This window comes from Elephantulus edwardii, unplaced genomic scaffold (assembly GCF_000299155.1).
Source record: "Elephantulus edwardii isolate Elephantulus edwardi_28Jun2011 unplaced genomic scaffold, EleEdw1.0 scaffold00010, whole genome shotgun sequence".
NCBI lineage: Eukaryota > Metazoa > Chordata > Mammalia > Macroscelidea > Macroscelididae > Elephantulus > Elephantulus edwardii.
Genome location: NW_006399760.1, coordinates 5940866 through 5955984, shown reverse-complemented (window position 1 = coordinate 5955984; position 15119 = coordinate 5940866). Strand labels below are relative to the sequence as shown.

The following is a 15119-nucleotide window of genomic DNA, read 5'->3' as shown; positions in this document are numbered from 1 at the left end:
TGCGGTTGGCGCAGGATAGAGCAGGGTTTAGAGCTGTTGTGCATAGGGTCGCTAGGAGTCGGAAACGACTCGATGGCACATAACAACAACAACATGTCTTCAAAACAAAATTTACAGTCATCAACATTTGATGTCATATAAAATAACTTTTAAAGAGATATGAAAAATAAGTAAAGGATAAACGTGTGCAGCAGCTCTCAAATTGGCATAACTTAGAATATAGGAGAAGTCTAGTGGAAAGGAGCTGGACAGCTAATCCAAAGACAGTTGATTTTGGTGGTTCAAATCCATTATCTGCTCCGTGGGAGCAAGATTGGCAATCTCTTCTCTCGTGTTTTGCAGCTTCTGAAAACCCGCTGGAGCATCTGTCAGCTTTGAGTTAGTTCTGACCTGATAGCAATGATGGAGAGAGGGAGGTATTAACACACACACACACACACACACACACACATACTGGCTTATGCTACCGTATAATTTATTATGTATATTAGTATATAACGTTCATAAAATAATAAAAAATAATCATCTGTTATTATATAAAATAATAGTTTATTATGTATAATAATATATAATACTATAGCATTCATTATATATTAATAAAAACAATGCTAACTAATAGAACAAATTACAAAGATCCTACCTTCAAATACCATAATCTGCAGTATGCTTAGAACATTTAGGTTTAGATTTCTCTCCTATGTGTGCGCAAAACATGTCCATATGCAAATGTGACTGAGAAGAAAGATTCACAGAAAGAAAAGTTGTTACCTAATCAAGAGGAAAATATACTAGGAAAAATTATTACAGATGGAACAATTTGACCTTTATTTATAATACTTAAGGAGACTCCTGATTAAAGTACGGGGAAGGTATATAATTTGCTTTTTACATTGTTAACTCATATAGCTGAAGTAAATTAGTTTTACATGGATAGGAAAGTATTTGAAAAATATAATTAATATGTTTTCCTAATTTGTCCTAATAATAAAAAAAAATCTTGAAAGCAATAATGGAAAGACAATTTGCTGTGTTTATTTTTAAATCTAGAATACATTTTTTGGTTACTAACAGCAAACTATCTCAGTGGTTTTCCAGTTCAGTAAAATAACCAGTTCTGACTCATGGCAACCTCATGTTTGCCAGAGTAGAATTGTGCTCTGATAACTCCTCCATGACAAACTTTCCCTAAATAGAACATTAGGCTTTTCTTCTGCAGTGCCTCTGGATAGATTTGGTGCCACAACATTTTGGTTAGCCATCTATCATATTTACTGTTTACCCCACCACAAACTCGCAATACTTTTTATTAGCTCTAAAAAGCCTCTCATACTCAAAATCATTGTCATGGTTAGAATCCACTCACAAATGACCTTCCAGAAGGTTTTCAGAAACCATAAATCACCCAGGAGTAAATGAAACCATCTTTTTGCTGAGAAGCCAAGCCACTGGTGGATTTGAGCTACTAGAGGTACCACCTTTTAAGACAACTTAAAAAGAAATTGCTTTATGTGAAATAATAGATGATATATTACATCTTCAGTTGTTTCAAATCGACCCCATTTATATTGGAGTAGGATTTTTTTTTTTTTGTCATGGAGATAGATGTTTCCCAAATTAACTCAGAATTCTTTAGAACCTACAAAAGGTGGTAAATAGACATCTAATAAAGGTGTTTCAAGAATCAGTAGCTTAAAAAAGGCTTTGACACTTTATAAAGTTTATGTAGAGTGATTGGATTAAAACCTATGCTTTAATTGATATTGTAGGAACTTTCACATGACCCTAAAAATCATATACGGAAGGGTTTAACTCATAAGAGAATTGAAGCATTAAATCAAATCCCCCTCTTCCACTATAATTACTTACACAAAAGCTTTTCTTCTTTTTCTTTTTTTTAAGGCAGATGCTTTTTGTTTGAGATAGAAATTAGAGCTCACATTCTCAAGGTCAGTTAACCTGCTGTTATTAAACTCATGTGCAGCTAAATCATCTGCTGTGGGCTTTGATATAATAATAAGCAGCAATAAAGCATAGGTAATTTGCATCGGGAAGACAAATTAGACCTAGCCAAACAATCCCAGTATGACTGTGCCCTTTAGAAAATGGCAACCTGATCACCTGCCTTAAATATATATATTTAATATATATTTAAATATATATATTTAATATATATTATATATATAACATATATAATTCATTTGGAATTACATAAAATCTGGAGTAGATCATTAATTTTGCCAGGAATTCTCATGCCAGTCAATCTACTTTTTGATCACATGAATGGTTATGTATTATGTAAAATGAATAAAGTTTTAGTCAGAAGTGACTCTGAAAATCGTTTACAAGACTTGATATTAAAACCAAAGAGAAATTGTGGTATTTGCGATTAGATTATATGATGGTGATGGTTGCAGGTTTCTGTAATGTGTCTGCATGAAGTATTTTCATTGAGCAAAATTACACTTTCCTTATTACCCTTATCTGGCCCTTCTCTTTGATAGACTGGCATTTAGATAAGAGAGCAAATAAAAATGGAATTAGGGTTTATGGAGGTGCCATATCTGAGGATAGTATCTATCTTTAAGGTGAATGGACCAAATAACATATGTGTTCTTTTCTGTAATATCTTAGCTGGATGTATTGGACAGACTGGGAGGAAGATGAAATAGATGACAGCGTGGGAAGGATCGAGAAGGCCTGGATGGATGGCTTCAATCGGCAGATTTTTGTGACTTCAAAGATGCTGTGGCCAAACGGTTTAACTCTGGATTTTCACACCAACACATTATACTGGTGTGATGCCTATTATGACCACATTGAAAAAGTGTTTTTGAATGGCACTCACAGGAAGGTAAAAGACAAATGCCGCTGTTTCTAACCCACAGGCTTCTTCTTTCACAGAACCTTGTTGTGTTAAAAATACTTTCAGGTTTATTTTTACCCCTCTGAGGTGGTTGCCAATAGTCTCTGTGGGGAGGCAAAAGGAGGCTGAGCGTTAAGTAGTGCAGCTGGCGCTTGGCTCTAGGCGACCAGGCCCAGCTCTGTGGTATGCCAGGATTTGTGGGATTTTAAAAAGAAGCTCCCAGGATATCAGAACTGTTTTCAAATGCAATTTTTCAGCATTACTTAAGAATTTCCTATGGCCAAGCAACTCGGTTAAATTTTAATATCTTCAATAGTTGCAGCTGATGGTTGACCTATTTAAGAACATAATTACAGTGTGTTTATTTGGATAAAGAATTTCATTGTGTTGAAATGGTAGCTCAGAATATTGATAAAATGAGCTTTTAAGTTTATTGGTAAAAACAAGTGTCAAGTTCCCTGTCTTTTGGTTTAGAAGTAAAGAGTTTTGTTGACAACTCAAAGGTAAGCCTTTCGAATCCACCTGCTTCTCTGCAGGAGAAAGAGGAACCTCTCTCCTGCAGGACTATTGGCAGCCTCTGAAAATCCACTAGAAAATCATGTATGAGTCAGTTTTGACTCAATGGCAATCAACGACAACAGTGAACACTTCAAATTTATCTTGAAATCTTTATGCAGAATTACGAGTAGTAAGATGACTGTGAAGCAATGGCATAGTGAGAAAACACCAACTCTATGTTCTAGCTTATAACTAAGTAAACACACAAATGCTCTAAACTTACTATATCTATTGGTCACACTATTTAAAAATATGGAATTTTAAAATTCCAACATGTGCTGGTTGCCTCGTGGGTAAGGAGGCATGCAGTTCAAATCCTCCATCTGACTCAATGGTATGCAGTTCAAATCCTCCATCTGTTCTGCAGGAGAAAGATGGACAATCTCCTCTCAGGCAATTTGCAGCTGCTGAAAACCCAGTGGACAGTCAGCTATGACACATAATATATCAACAATTATGACCCAAACTTTCTTTCTGTTTTGAAGAAGTGGACTGCACAATTCGTTAAGCATATTTGCTATGGGTCCTGTCTGTAAGTAAAAAGAGCACAGTTCCAAAATCAGCTGACTGCAGCAGTACTTCAAATATTTTCATTGAAATATGACTCTTTAGCATTTAATCTAATTTAATTTCAATACTAAATAGATATTGAAGTAATGATTTTTTCAAGGTGTTAGCATAGGCAAAACATACATACATATATATAGCCCTTCAAAGACCAGCGTATAGCTTACACAAAGGTGAGAAAATAAGTATAAGAAACTGTCTCAATTATTTAATATGTGATAATTGGTGTGATGGACACAGATGAAACATGCAAAATGTGCATTTCTAAGCTTAAATTGCTAAATTTCCTCTGTTCTTGTCTTTAACATGATATCTATAGAAAATAATATAAATATTGAAGAGCTGAAAACATTACTACTATTGGAGGTGTTTGACATTATTTTCCTTCTATAATACTCAATATGAAATAAGACTTGACTGTTTATCACATATTTGTACCTTTTAAGCAAAAAAGAACAAAAACATATAACTGGAATATAAATGAGTATAATAAGATAATAAAAATTAAACTATGAAGCTTCTTTATGCTGTATACTAGTGGTAACTAGTACTATTTGAAAATCTTCAGTGTTTATCTTGTCAACATGCAGTTTTCTCTTTTTATCAACACAAATTTGAAGGATCTTTTTACTTTCAATGTCATTAAATCATTTCATCTCTTGACTACAGTGCGAACCACCTTGCAGCATATATAGAGACACTAACTACTGAAATTAGTTTCCATCCAAAATACATATATTCTTAGTATATCATAAAGAAAAAAAGACAGAGAGGAGAGTTAAATGATAATTTAAGCAGATAAAATAGGAATCTTCTTCTTTAAATAGTAAACCTAAAAGTGACAATACAAACATGCTCACATTTTGGATTTAATTTCAATAGGTTTATGTTTTGCTTGAGTTTTATTGTTATCAGGTTTTTTTTTAATTTACTGAAAGAATATATAAGTTGATTTTTGAGGTTTTTAAAGTATATTTTATAAGTTGTCGTTGTGTACCATTGAGTCAAAACTGCCCCTCTAGTAGGTTCCCAGAGGTGGTTAGTCACATGGGAATAATTTGCTCATCCTTTTGTGCAACAGCTGGTGGATTTGAACTGTGTGTCTTCAAGATTGCCGTGCAGCTTCTTGACGGCCACCAGTGCTCCATCTCTTATTAGGATGATCTTTTATTTATAGTTGTTATTGTAATGTGCCATTGATTCAAGTGATATTCATAGTGACCCAATGTACAATGGATCTTACCTTGCCCTATCCTATGCCATCCTCACTTTCTCAAATTTATTTGAGCCCCTTGTTATAGTAACCATAACAATACATCATGTTGAGGGACCTCCTCTCCCACCAGCCTTCTACCTTTCCATGCATGATGTTCTTCTCCAAGGATTGGTACTTCCTCACAGAATATCTTAACTACTTCTCTTTTGAAAGCTCAGTTCTAAATTTCACAATATGCCTCTATTTTACAGGTGGTTTACAGTGGAAAAGAGTTGAATCATCCTTTTGGACTGTCACATCATGGAAATTATGTGTTTTGGACTGATTACATGAATGGTTCCATTTTTCAACTAGATTTAGTCACAAGTGAGGTGACTCTCCTGAGAAGTGAAAGACCTCCCTTGTTTGGGCTTCAGATTTATGATCCACGAAAACAACAAGGTATTAAGAGCTATATAAAATAGCTCCTGAGTTTCACATATAGTAATACTTCATAGTATCTAAAAAAACCATTTCATTGTAACAGAGTTGTTAAATTTTTATGATAAAAGGTGTACAAACCACTCTATAGCCCATTAAATGTTCTACTAAATTGCTGTAAGATCATATTATTGTTCTAAATAGTTTGAATGACTACTCTAGGAATTCCTTTTGACTCAAGCTGAAGTATGTCTTAAATCATAGGGATGACACTGGATAGGACGAGGTTCAGGTCTTTTCACTATGAGTTGTATTTGACTCAATGGTACTTAAGAAGTTCAACAAATATTTCCTTTCACGTGTCTTTTCCTTTTAAAGTGCAAGATAGTCATTTATGTAAAGAAAAACTACTCTGTAAATATTTTCAAAGAGTAAGTATTATAAACAGAAAAACGTTCTTTAGTATTTTTTCATAGAAAGATTTTGAAAAATGTATTATCAAAGAAAACTTTATTCAAATTAGTATTTTAATATATTATTCTAAGTGCTTTGTGTATTTCATTATTTTAGACCATATGAAGTGAAAAATGTATTAAAATATTCATATTTCATGAAAAATTAGTTAATAGAGTTATGATCTTACAGTTATACAAATATTAATAGTATTTATTTCAGTATCCAACAATAGGTTACTGAGAACTTAAGTGGGTTTGCAGAGCAAATCCTTACAAAGTGTACAAGAACTCGCTTGTGTATGTTATTAGAAGAACACCAGACCTTAAAATGACATCATGTTTAGAAAAGCAGAGGATTAGCTGGAAGAGATGGGAAGAGAAAGACCATCAGTGAAATGTATTGACAGTGACTATATCAATCCATCTCTTCTGGGGTCTTCCTCTCCTGTGCTATACTTCCACCCTTCTGAACATGATGTCTTTCTCCAAGGATTGGTCCCTCCTGGTTACATCCCATAGTGTGTGAGACAGAGGTTCAAAACCCTAGCATCCAAAGAGAAACTTTGGTTCACCTTCCTTAAAACAGACCTGTTTGACTTTTTGGTGTCAATCTAAAAGGATCTACCCTAAAAACAGGATTGTAATCTTTATTATTGCTTGGTAAATTTTTTTTCACCTTTTAAAATTTTTTATTGATTTTTCATATAATAATACCTTTACATTATGTTTCATACATAAACACACATTTACATATATTTTATTCATACACATCGTGTTTTATACAAATTTTAATTTACATTGTGTTTCATACAATCATTCATATACATTATATTTTACATTATTTTTTATACTAATTTATTTACAAAATTCAAATACATTGTTTTTGATACCAGATCCTTCCCATTTCCCTCACCACCATCACCACCAGCCACAGGGGACAGGCTTTAATGATGAGGTTATATAACAAGCCTTTTAAAATTCTGATTCTGACATGAGGAATGTCAAAGGCAAGAATGGCATTCTATTTCAAGAGTGAAAGAAAAGGAATTTTCTTGAAAATAAAACAGCTTGAGTTTGGCAGTACTAAGGGAAAATTCAAAGAACTTCATTGTCTCTATCAAGTTAGAAGGTTTTATGCGTAGAGAACAAGGTGGTGATTAGTGGTGGTGGCGGTATCATTGAGATGCCTGCAACTAATAGTGATCCTACAAATGATATCTCTGAACCCTGCCCTATCCTGAGCCAGTCTCACTGACTTTGAAACATGTGCCCTTATTACTTCAATCACTGTCTCAGTCTATCTCATCTCATCTTCCACCCTTCCAAGCATGATGTCCTTCTTCAAGGACTGATCCCTCCTGACAACGTTCCCGAAAGATGTGAGGTGGAGCTTCGAAATTCTTGCCTCTAAGGACCAATGTGGTTTCATCCTTTCCAGGATAAATCTGTTCTCTTGGCAGTACACTGTATGTTTAATACTTTTCACCAGTACCACAATTCAAAGGCATCAATTCTTCTATCATCCTTAGTCATTATCCAGCTAGCTGATGTATAGCAAGTAATTGTAAAGACAATGGCCTGTATCAGGCACATCTTAATCTCCAGGCTAGCATCATTGCTCTTTAGGACTCTGGAGAGGTCCCTGACAGTAGATTTTTGCAGTGTCATCTTTTGATTTCCTGACTGCTGATGCCAGGAGTATTGATTGTGGAAACAAGCAGGCCGAAATATTTAATAATCTCAATCTCCTCTCCATAAATCATGGTGCTATCGATTGGCCCAGTGAGAATCTTTGTCTTCTTGATGTTCAACTTCAATCCATCTTAAATACAGCTTGACCTCCTGCAACAAATACTTCAGGTCCTCATCCTTTTCAGCAAACAAGGTTGTGTCATCTGAATAATGCAGGTTGTTGATAAGTCTTCCTCCAAGTCTAAGTACAAGGTAAAAAGGTAAAGAGTTGATGATTGATTCCACTCTATCTTTAGGGTTCTTTGAAATCCAAAAGTTGGCCATTTGGCTTGTTGTAGTTGTTAGTTGCCATTGAGTCAAGTATGACTCATAGCAATCCTATAAACAGGAGATTTGCATCTTGTCCTATCCTGTGCCATCCTCATAATTACTGACGTCTTTGAACACACTGGTGCAGTCACTGTGTCAAGCCATCTGGTTGAAAATCTTCCCCTCTTTTGCTGATCCTCCACGTTTGCAAGTATGATGTCTTTCTCCAAGGAATGTTGTTGTTGTTGTGTGCCATTGAGTCATTGCTTGATAAAAATTTTAATGCTGTTTACCTTGAGATAGATCTATTTAACTATCTCTATCTATCTATCTATCTATCATCTATCTATCATCTATCTATCTATATCTATCAACTGCCTCAGTATATATGTATGTTTCTATACACACATACATCATGTGCTCACACATGTATACACATGTGCACATGCACACCCACATGTATACACACATATATGCATATAACTTGATGAAACTGAGGAAAACCTAAGGAATTTGCTGCAAAAGGGAAAGGATAGCAGCCTTCAATATATATTGAAGCTCAACATCAAGAAAACAAAGATTCTCACCACTCGGCTAATTGACAGCATCACGATAGATGGAGAAGAGATGGAGATTGTTAACAGCTTCAGCTTGCTTGGCTCCACAAACAATGCTCTTTTACCAGCAGCCAGAAAATCAAAAGACAAATTGCATTAGGGAAATCTGCTTTCAGAGACCTCTCCAGAGTACTGAAGAGCAATGATGTCCATCTGGAGTCTAAGGTGTGCCTGATTCGGTCCGTGGTCTTCACAATTACTTTTTATGCCCTAGAGAGCTGGACAATGACTAAGGATAACAAAAAGAATTGATGCTTTTGAGTTGTGGTGAGGGAGAAAAGAATTAAATACACTATTGACTGCTAAGAGAACAAACAGGCCCATCCTAGGGAGGCTGGAACTAGGCTGCTCTATGGAAGCAAGGCTTTTACAGTTCTGTCTAATCAAAATTGGACATGTTGCAAGGAGGTATATTAATCATTGGAAAGGGACATCATGTTTGGAAGCATGGAGGGACAGCACTAGAAAGGAAGACCCTGGATAAGATGGATTAACTCAATGACAGGGATAATGGGGCTGAGGGTATCAGAGAAGATGAAATCGGGCCAGGAGAGAGCAGGGTTCAGAGCTGTTGTACATAGGATCACTATGAGTAAGAGAAATCTCGATGGCACATAACAATAACAACATATCCACACACAAATACACACACACACACGTTGTTTTTGCAGTCAAATCACCTATAACTCATAGTGAACCTATGTACAACAGTTCTGAACCCTGCCCTATCCTGAGCCAATCTCCAATGGACTGCATACCATTTACTCAATCACTGAGTTGATCTATCTCATCCGTCTTCCTTTCCTGTACTGTCCCTCCACCCTTCCAAGCATAATATCCCTCTATAAAGACTGGTCCCTCATGGATACATGCCCAAAGTATGTGAGATTTAGCTTGAAAATCCTTACCTCCAAGAAGCAACATGATTTCATACTCTCCAGGACAGACCTCTTTGTTCTCCTGGCAATCCATTGTAGGTTCAACAATATTCTCCAGCACCACAACTCAAAGGCATTGATTCTTCTTCTGTCATCTTTAGTCAGTACTCAACTCTCTGAGGCATAGCAAGTAATTGTGAAGACCATGGCCTGGCCCAGGTGCACCTTCATCTCTAGACTGACATCTTTGCTTTTCACTACTCTAGGGAGATCTCTGGCAGCAGACTTTCCCAATGCAATTTATCTTTTTATTTCCTGGCTGCTGCATAAAAAAGTTTTGATTGTGGAATCAAGTAAAATGTAATTGTTAACCATCTCAATCTCTTCTGTGTCTATCATGAAGTTGCCAATTGGCCCAGTGATTAGAATCTTTGTTTTGTTGTGTTGTGGGTTTGTGTTTGGGTTGTTTTTTTGGTTGTTGTTTGGTTTGGTTTGGTTTTTTATGTTGAACTTCAATCCATATAGAAGGCTACAGTCCTTAACCTTCTGCAGCTAATGGCTCGTGTCCTTCACAGTTTCATCAAGCCAAGATTGTGTCATATACATAGTACAGGTTGTTGATGAGTTTTTCTTCAGTTTTGATGCCACATTCCTCCTCATAAAGTTCAGGATTTCAACTGATCTGTTCTGCATATAGCTTGAAATGGTATGGAGATAGGATGCATCCTTCATGCACACATTTCCTAATCCTGAACCATGTGGTGTTTCTCTGCCCTATTCCTGGTTCTAGTATAGGTTTCACATGAGCACAATATAGTGTTCTGGGATTTCCATTCTTCTCAAGGTTAGTCATAAGTAGTTGTGATCCACACAGTCAAATGCCTTTGCATGTTCTGCCCATGAAATGCCCCTCAAAGGATATCCAATCGCACATCTGAAAATTCAAGAGCGTTTATTAAATTCCACATGTGGAGACTTTCTCCCTCACCAGGAAGGTGGCGACTGGAAAAGCCCTGAGTCCACCTCCACAATTGCTTTTATGGCTTTCCTGGGTGCCACTGTCGGGACGGGGAGATTGAGATCATGGTTGGTGGGTCTGGGGATCAGTCATGTGAGTCGGCTTTTGATGAGTTGGCTACTTTGCCCACCATTACTCTTTTGGTGTCACGTAGACACTAGTTAATTCTTTACTTTATTTTGCAAGATAAGACTTTACCAGGGGCATTTGTGTTTGCCTTAAGCTAAGAATTTTTATGGCCCACTTCTGCTTCTGGTATTAATGGGGGTTTATAAAAAATGGGGTTTATGCTGTCCCCTCATGCACAGTCAATGAAATACATATAGACATTCCTGTGGCACTATCTGCTTTTGGCCAAGATCCAGCCAACATGGACTATGATGTGTTCCTAGAGCCACAGCCTCTTCCAAACCCAGCTTGTATATCCAGCAGTTCTCTGCTGATGTACTGTTCCAGTTGTTTTTGGATAATCAGTAGCAGGACCTTGCTTGTATATTATATTTATGATATTGTTTGATGGTTTCCAAACTCTGTTGGGTCACTTTTTAATGGAATGGGAATAAATATAGATCTCTTCCAGTCACTTGCCCAGGTAGTTTTCCTCCAGCTTTCCTGGCACAACCTGGTAAGCGTGTCCAGGGCAGCATCTGTATACTGTCAGTTGGTATTCCACCAATTCCTGGTGCCTTTTTCTTTGCCAGCTTCTTTAGGGCAGTTTGAACTTCCTCCTTCATCACCATAGATTCTTGATCATATGTTGTTTCATGAAATTCTACTATGTCAACTAATTCTTTTTGTACAATGACTCCGCACACATCCATCTTCTTTTGATGCTTCCTGAGTCATTTAAGAATCTGCCCTCAGCATCAGTAAGTACTGTAATTCAAGGCTTAAATATATTCTTTGGTTCCTTCAGCTTAAGAAATGCTGAGCATGTTTGTTTGTTTAGATTTTCTGCCTCCAGCTCCTTGCACATTTCATTATAATACGGTGATTTGTCTTCCCAAGCTGCCCTTGAAATATTCAGTTCAGCTTCTTAACTTCTTGATTTCTTCCCTTTGCTTTGGCTTCTTGGCATTGTAGCACAATATTCAGAGTCTTGTCTGACCACCATCTTTGTCTATTTTTTTCTCCTGTATTTGCAGTGACTTTTTGCATTATTCATTATATCCTCCCACAGCTCATCTTTTCATTTTTTAGCACTCAAAGTTTCAAACTTGTTCCTGAGATGGTCTTTAAGCTCTGCTGGGATAGACATGTGGTCAAACTTTGGTTCTTGTGGGTTTGATTTTATTTTCTTTAGTTTTAGTTTGAACTTGCATATGAGTAGTTGATTATATCATAATCAGCACCTGGTATAATTTTCACAGCAGATATTGAGCTTCTCCAGTGATTTTTTTCCTACCGATATAATCAATCTGAGTCCTGTATCAAGTGAAGCCCATGTGTACAGTGTTCATTTATGTTTCTTGTAAATGGTATTTACAATGAATATGTCACTGATTTTACAAAATTCTATTATTCTAACTCCAGCCTTATTTCTGTCATTAAGTCCATGCTTTCTAACACACACACAATACATACACACACACACACACACACACACAAGAGATTACATCTTTTTGCTGTTAAATGTCATTTAAATGCAACAAAACACTGCCATTTCTGTGATAACTGTTCCTTTTGTGTGTGAGTCCATTGTGGGTAGCCATTGGGTCAAACCAAATTGTTGAGGGTAGGTATACAACGACCACTTCTACCAATCATGAAACCCTGTTGTGAGATCTAGTCTTTTATGGTAACATATCTAAAGTATGTGACAAAAATACATATCTCTACTAATTTCTATAATATGAAGAGAAATATTTTCAAGAAGCAGTTATCAGAACAGAGAAAGGAAACACGGCAAAGTTCAATTGGGAAGGGAGTATGCCACGGATGTGTCCTGTCTCCATACCTTTTCAACCTGTATGCAGAACAGATTATCCAGGAGGCTGGGCTCTGTGAGGAGGAATGTGGGGTCAAGATTGGTGAAAGATCTATCAACAATCTGCCATATGCAGATGACACAACCGTGCTTGCTGAAACTGAGGAGGACCTGAAGTGCTTGCTGCAGAAGGTCAAGGACTGAAGCCTCCAATATGGATTGAGGCTCAGTGTCAAGAAGACAAAGATTCTCACCACTGGACCAATTGGCAGCATCAGGATGAATGGTGAAGAGATTGAGATTGTATACAGCTTTAGTTTTCTTGGCTCCACAGTCAACACTCTTGGCTCTAGTAGCCAGGAAATTAAAAGACGTATTGCCATGGGAAAGTCTGCTGTTAGGGACCTCTCCAAAGTACTGAAGAGCAATGGTGTCTCTTTGGAGACTAAGGTACGTCTGATACAGGCCATGGTCTTTGCCATAACTTGTTATGCATCAGGGAGTTGGACAATGACTAAGGAGGATAGAAGGAGAGTTAATGCCTTTGAGCTGTGGTGCTGGAGAAGAGTATTGAATGTACTATGGGCTGTCAAGAAAACAAACAGATCCATCCTAGAAAGGGTCAAACCAGGCTGCTCCTTGGAGGCAAGGATTTTGAGGCTTCATCTAACATATTTGGACATGTTGTAAGGAGGGACTGGTCTTTGGGGAGGGACATCGTGCTGGGTAGTGTGGAGGGACAGCGCAGGAGGGGAAGGCACTCTATGAGGTAGATTGATTCAGTGACTGGGTTAATCGGGATGGGTATATCGGATACAGTGCGATTGGCACAGGACAGAGGAGAGTTTTGGGCTGTTGTACATAGGGTCACAATGAGTCACAATGAGTCACAAGCGACTTGACGGCACATAACAACAACAACAATGAAAATTTATGTCATTTATCCAAATACTTTTTTCTATTTACATCTCAAATATCTGTGTTCCTTCCATTCAAGCATTATAATAAAAATTAGAATAAATAACTTGCATATTTACAAAAATTTATCACGCTCAATATGGAAATGATACAAGATTCACAGGGAAACAATTTTGTCCAAACATACTTAGCTATAAATAAATTTAAATTATTCTTTACATTTCCCGTATATTAAGATTATTTGTCCGAAAAACAATGCAATCTAGATTTTTGTTTTGTTATTCTTTTTTTAGTTGTTGGTTGATATGTTCCATAGAGTCAGAATCAACTCACACCTAACATCTGGCTTCAGACAGAGTAAAGCACAAATGTCAACCAAATTCTAAAAAAGATTATCACATGAGCTGTAAACAGAATATGTACTTCAAGCAATTAAATTGGGGGAAAATATATATTTATGTCCTAACATTGCATGGTTCAGGGTCAGAGAATGTTTACATCAGGGGTGCATCCTATCTCCATACCTTTTCAATCTATATTCAGAACAGATCAGTCAGGAGTCTGGACTTCATGAGGAGAAGATTGGAGGAACATTCATCAACAACTTTAGACATGAGATGAAATAACCTTGATTGCTTAAACTTAGGAGGACCTGAAATTGGAGTCTTCAATATAGATTGAAGGTCAACATTAAGAAAATAAATATTCTCACCACTGGGACAATCAGCAGCTTCACAATAGATAGTGAAGAGATTGAGATTATTAAAGATTACAATTTTTTTGGTTCCATACAACACTCTTGACACCAGCAGTCAAGAAATCAAAAGATGAATTGCATTGGGAAAATATGCTGTCAGGGACCTCTCCAGAGTACTGAATGGCATTGTCTACCTGGAGAGACTAAAGTGTATCTGATCTAGACCATGGTCTTTGCAATTACTTGCTGTGCATCAGAGAGCTGGACAATGAGTAAATATGATAGAAGAAGAATTCATACCTTGAGTTGTGGTGCTAGAGAAGAGTGTTGAACAAACCCTGGATTGTCAAGAGAACAAAGAGGTCTGTCCTGGAGAGGGTGAAACCAAGCTGCTTCTTGGAGGCAAAGATTTTGAAGCTCCATCTCATATACTTTAGGCAAATGGCCTGGAATGACCAATAGAACAAAGACTTCCTATTTGGAAAGATGGAAGGACAACACAGGAAAGGAAGACCCTGAGTGATATGGATTAACTTAATGAATGGGGTCTATTAGGTATCTCAGACATGACGAAATTGGCTCAGGATAGGATAGGACTCAGAGCTATTTGTCATTGATAGGTGCTTACGAGTCACAAGTGACTTAACAGTACATAACAACAAAAATATATACACATGAGATATATAGGTAAAGATAGAGATAGAGAGAGAGAGAGACATAGAGATAGAGATAGATATATGTATATGAGTCTCATGAGGGGTATTAAGTTTTTAAAATTAATTTACATTTAAAAATTTCTATCACAGAAAGAAAAATAACAATTTCTCATTTTCTATATGCAGTATTTGTAGGAATAAAATGGTTAAATTTTGAATTATTGTGATTTATTGCTAATAATTTAAAGCATAAGTCATGTCACTCAATTAATGAATAATTTAGTATGTATTCTACATATGAAAATAAATCTTGAGATATTTTTAATTT

General features: G+C 36.5%; 1 protein-coding gene across 1 annotated transcript in view; it reads left to right on the top strand.

Moving 5' to 3' along the window:
• The window catches only part of LRP1B (low density lipoprotein receptor-related protein 1B), a 2414068-nt gene that overhangs the window by 1143981 nt on the left and 1254968 nt on the right, over positions 1-15119 (top strand). Inside the window, exons 13-14 of the mRNA XM_006880809.1 lie at positions 2632-2851; positions 5456-5645. Of these exons, the coding sequence (XP_006880871.1) occupies positions 2632-2851; positions 5456-5645 (410 nt within the window). The remainder of the gene's footprint in view (positions 1-2631; positions 2852-5455; positions 5646-15119) is intronic.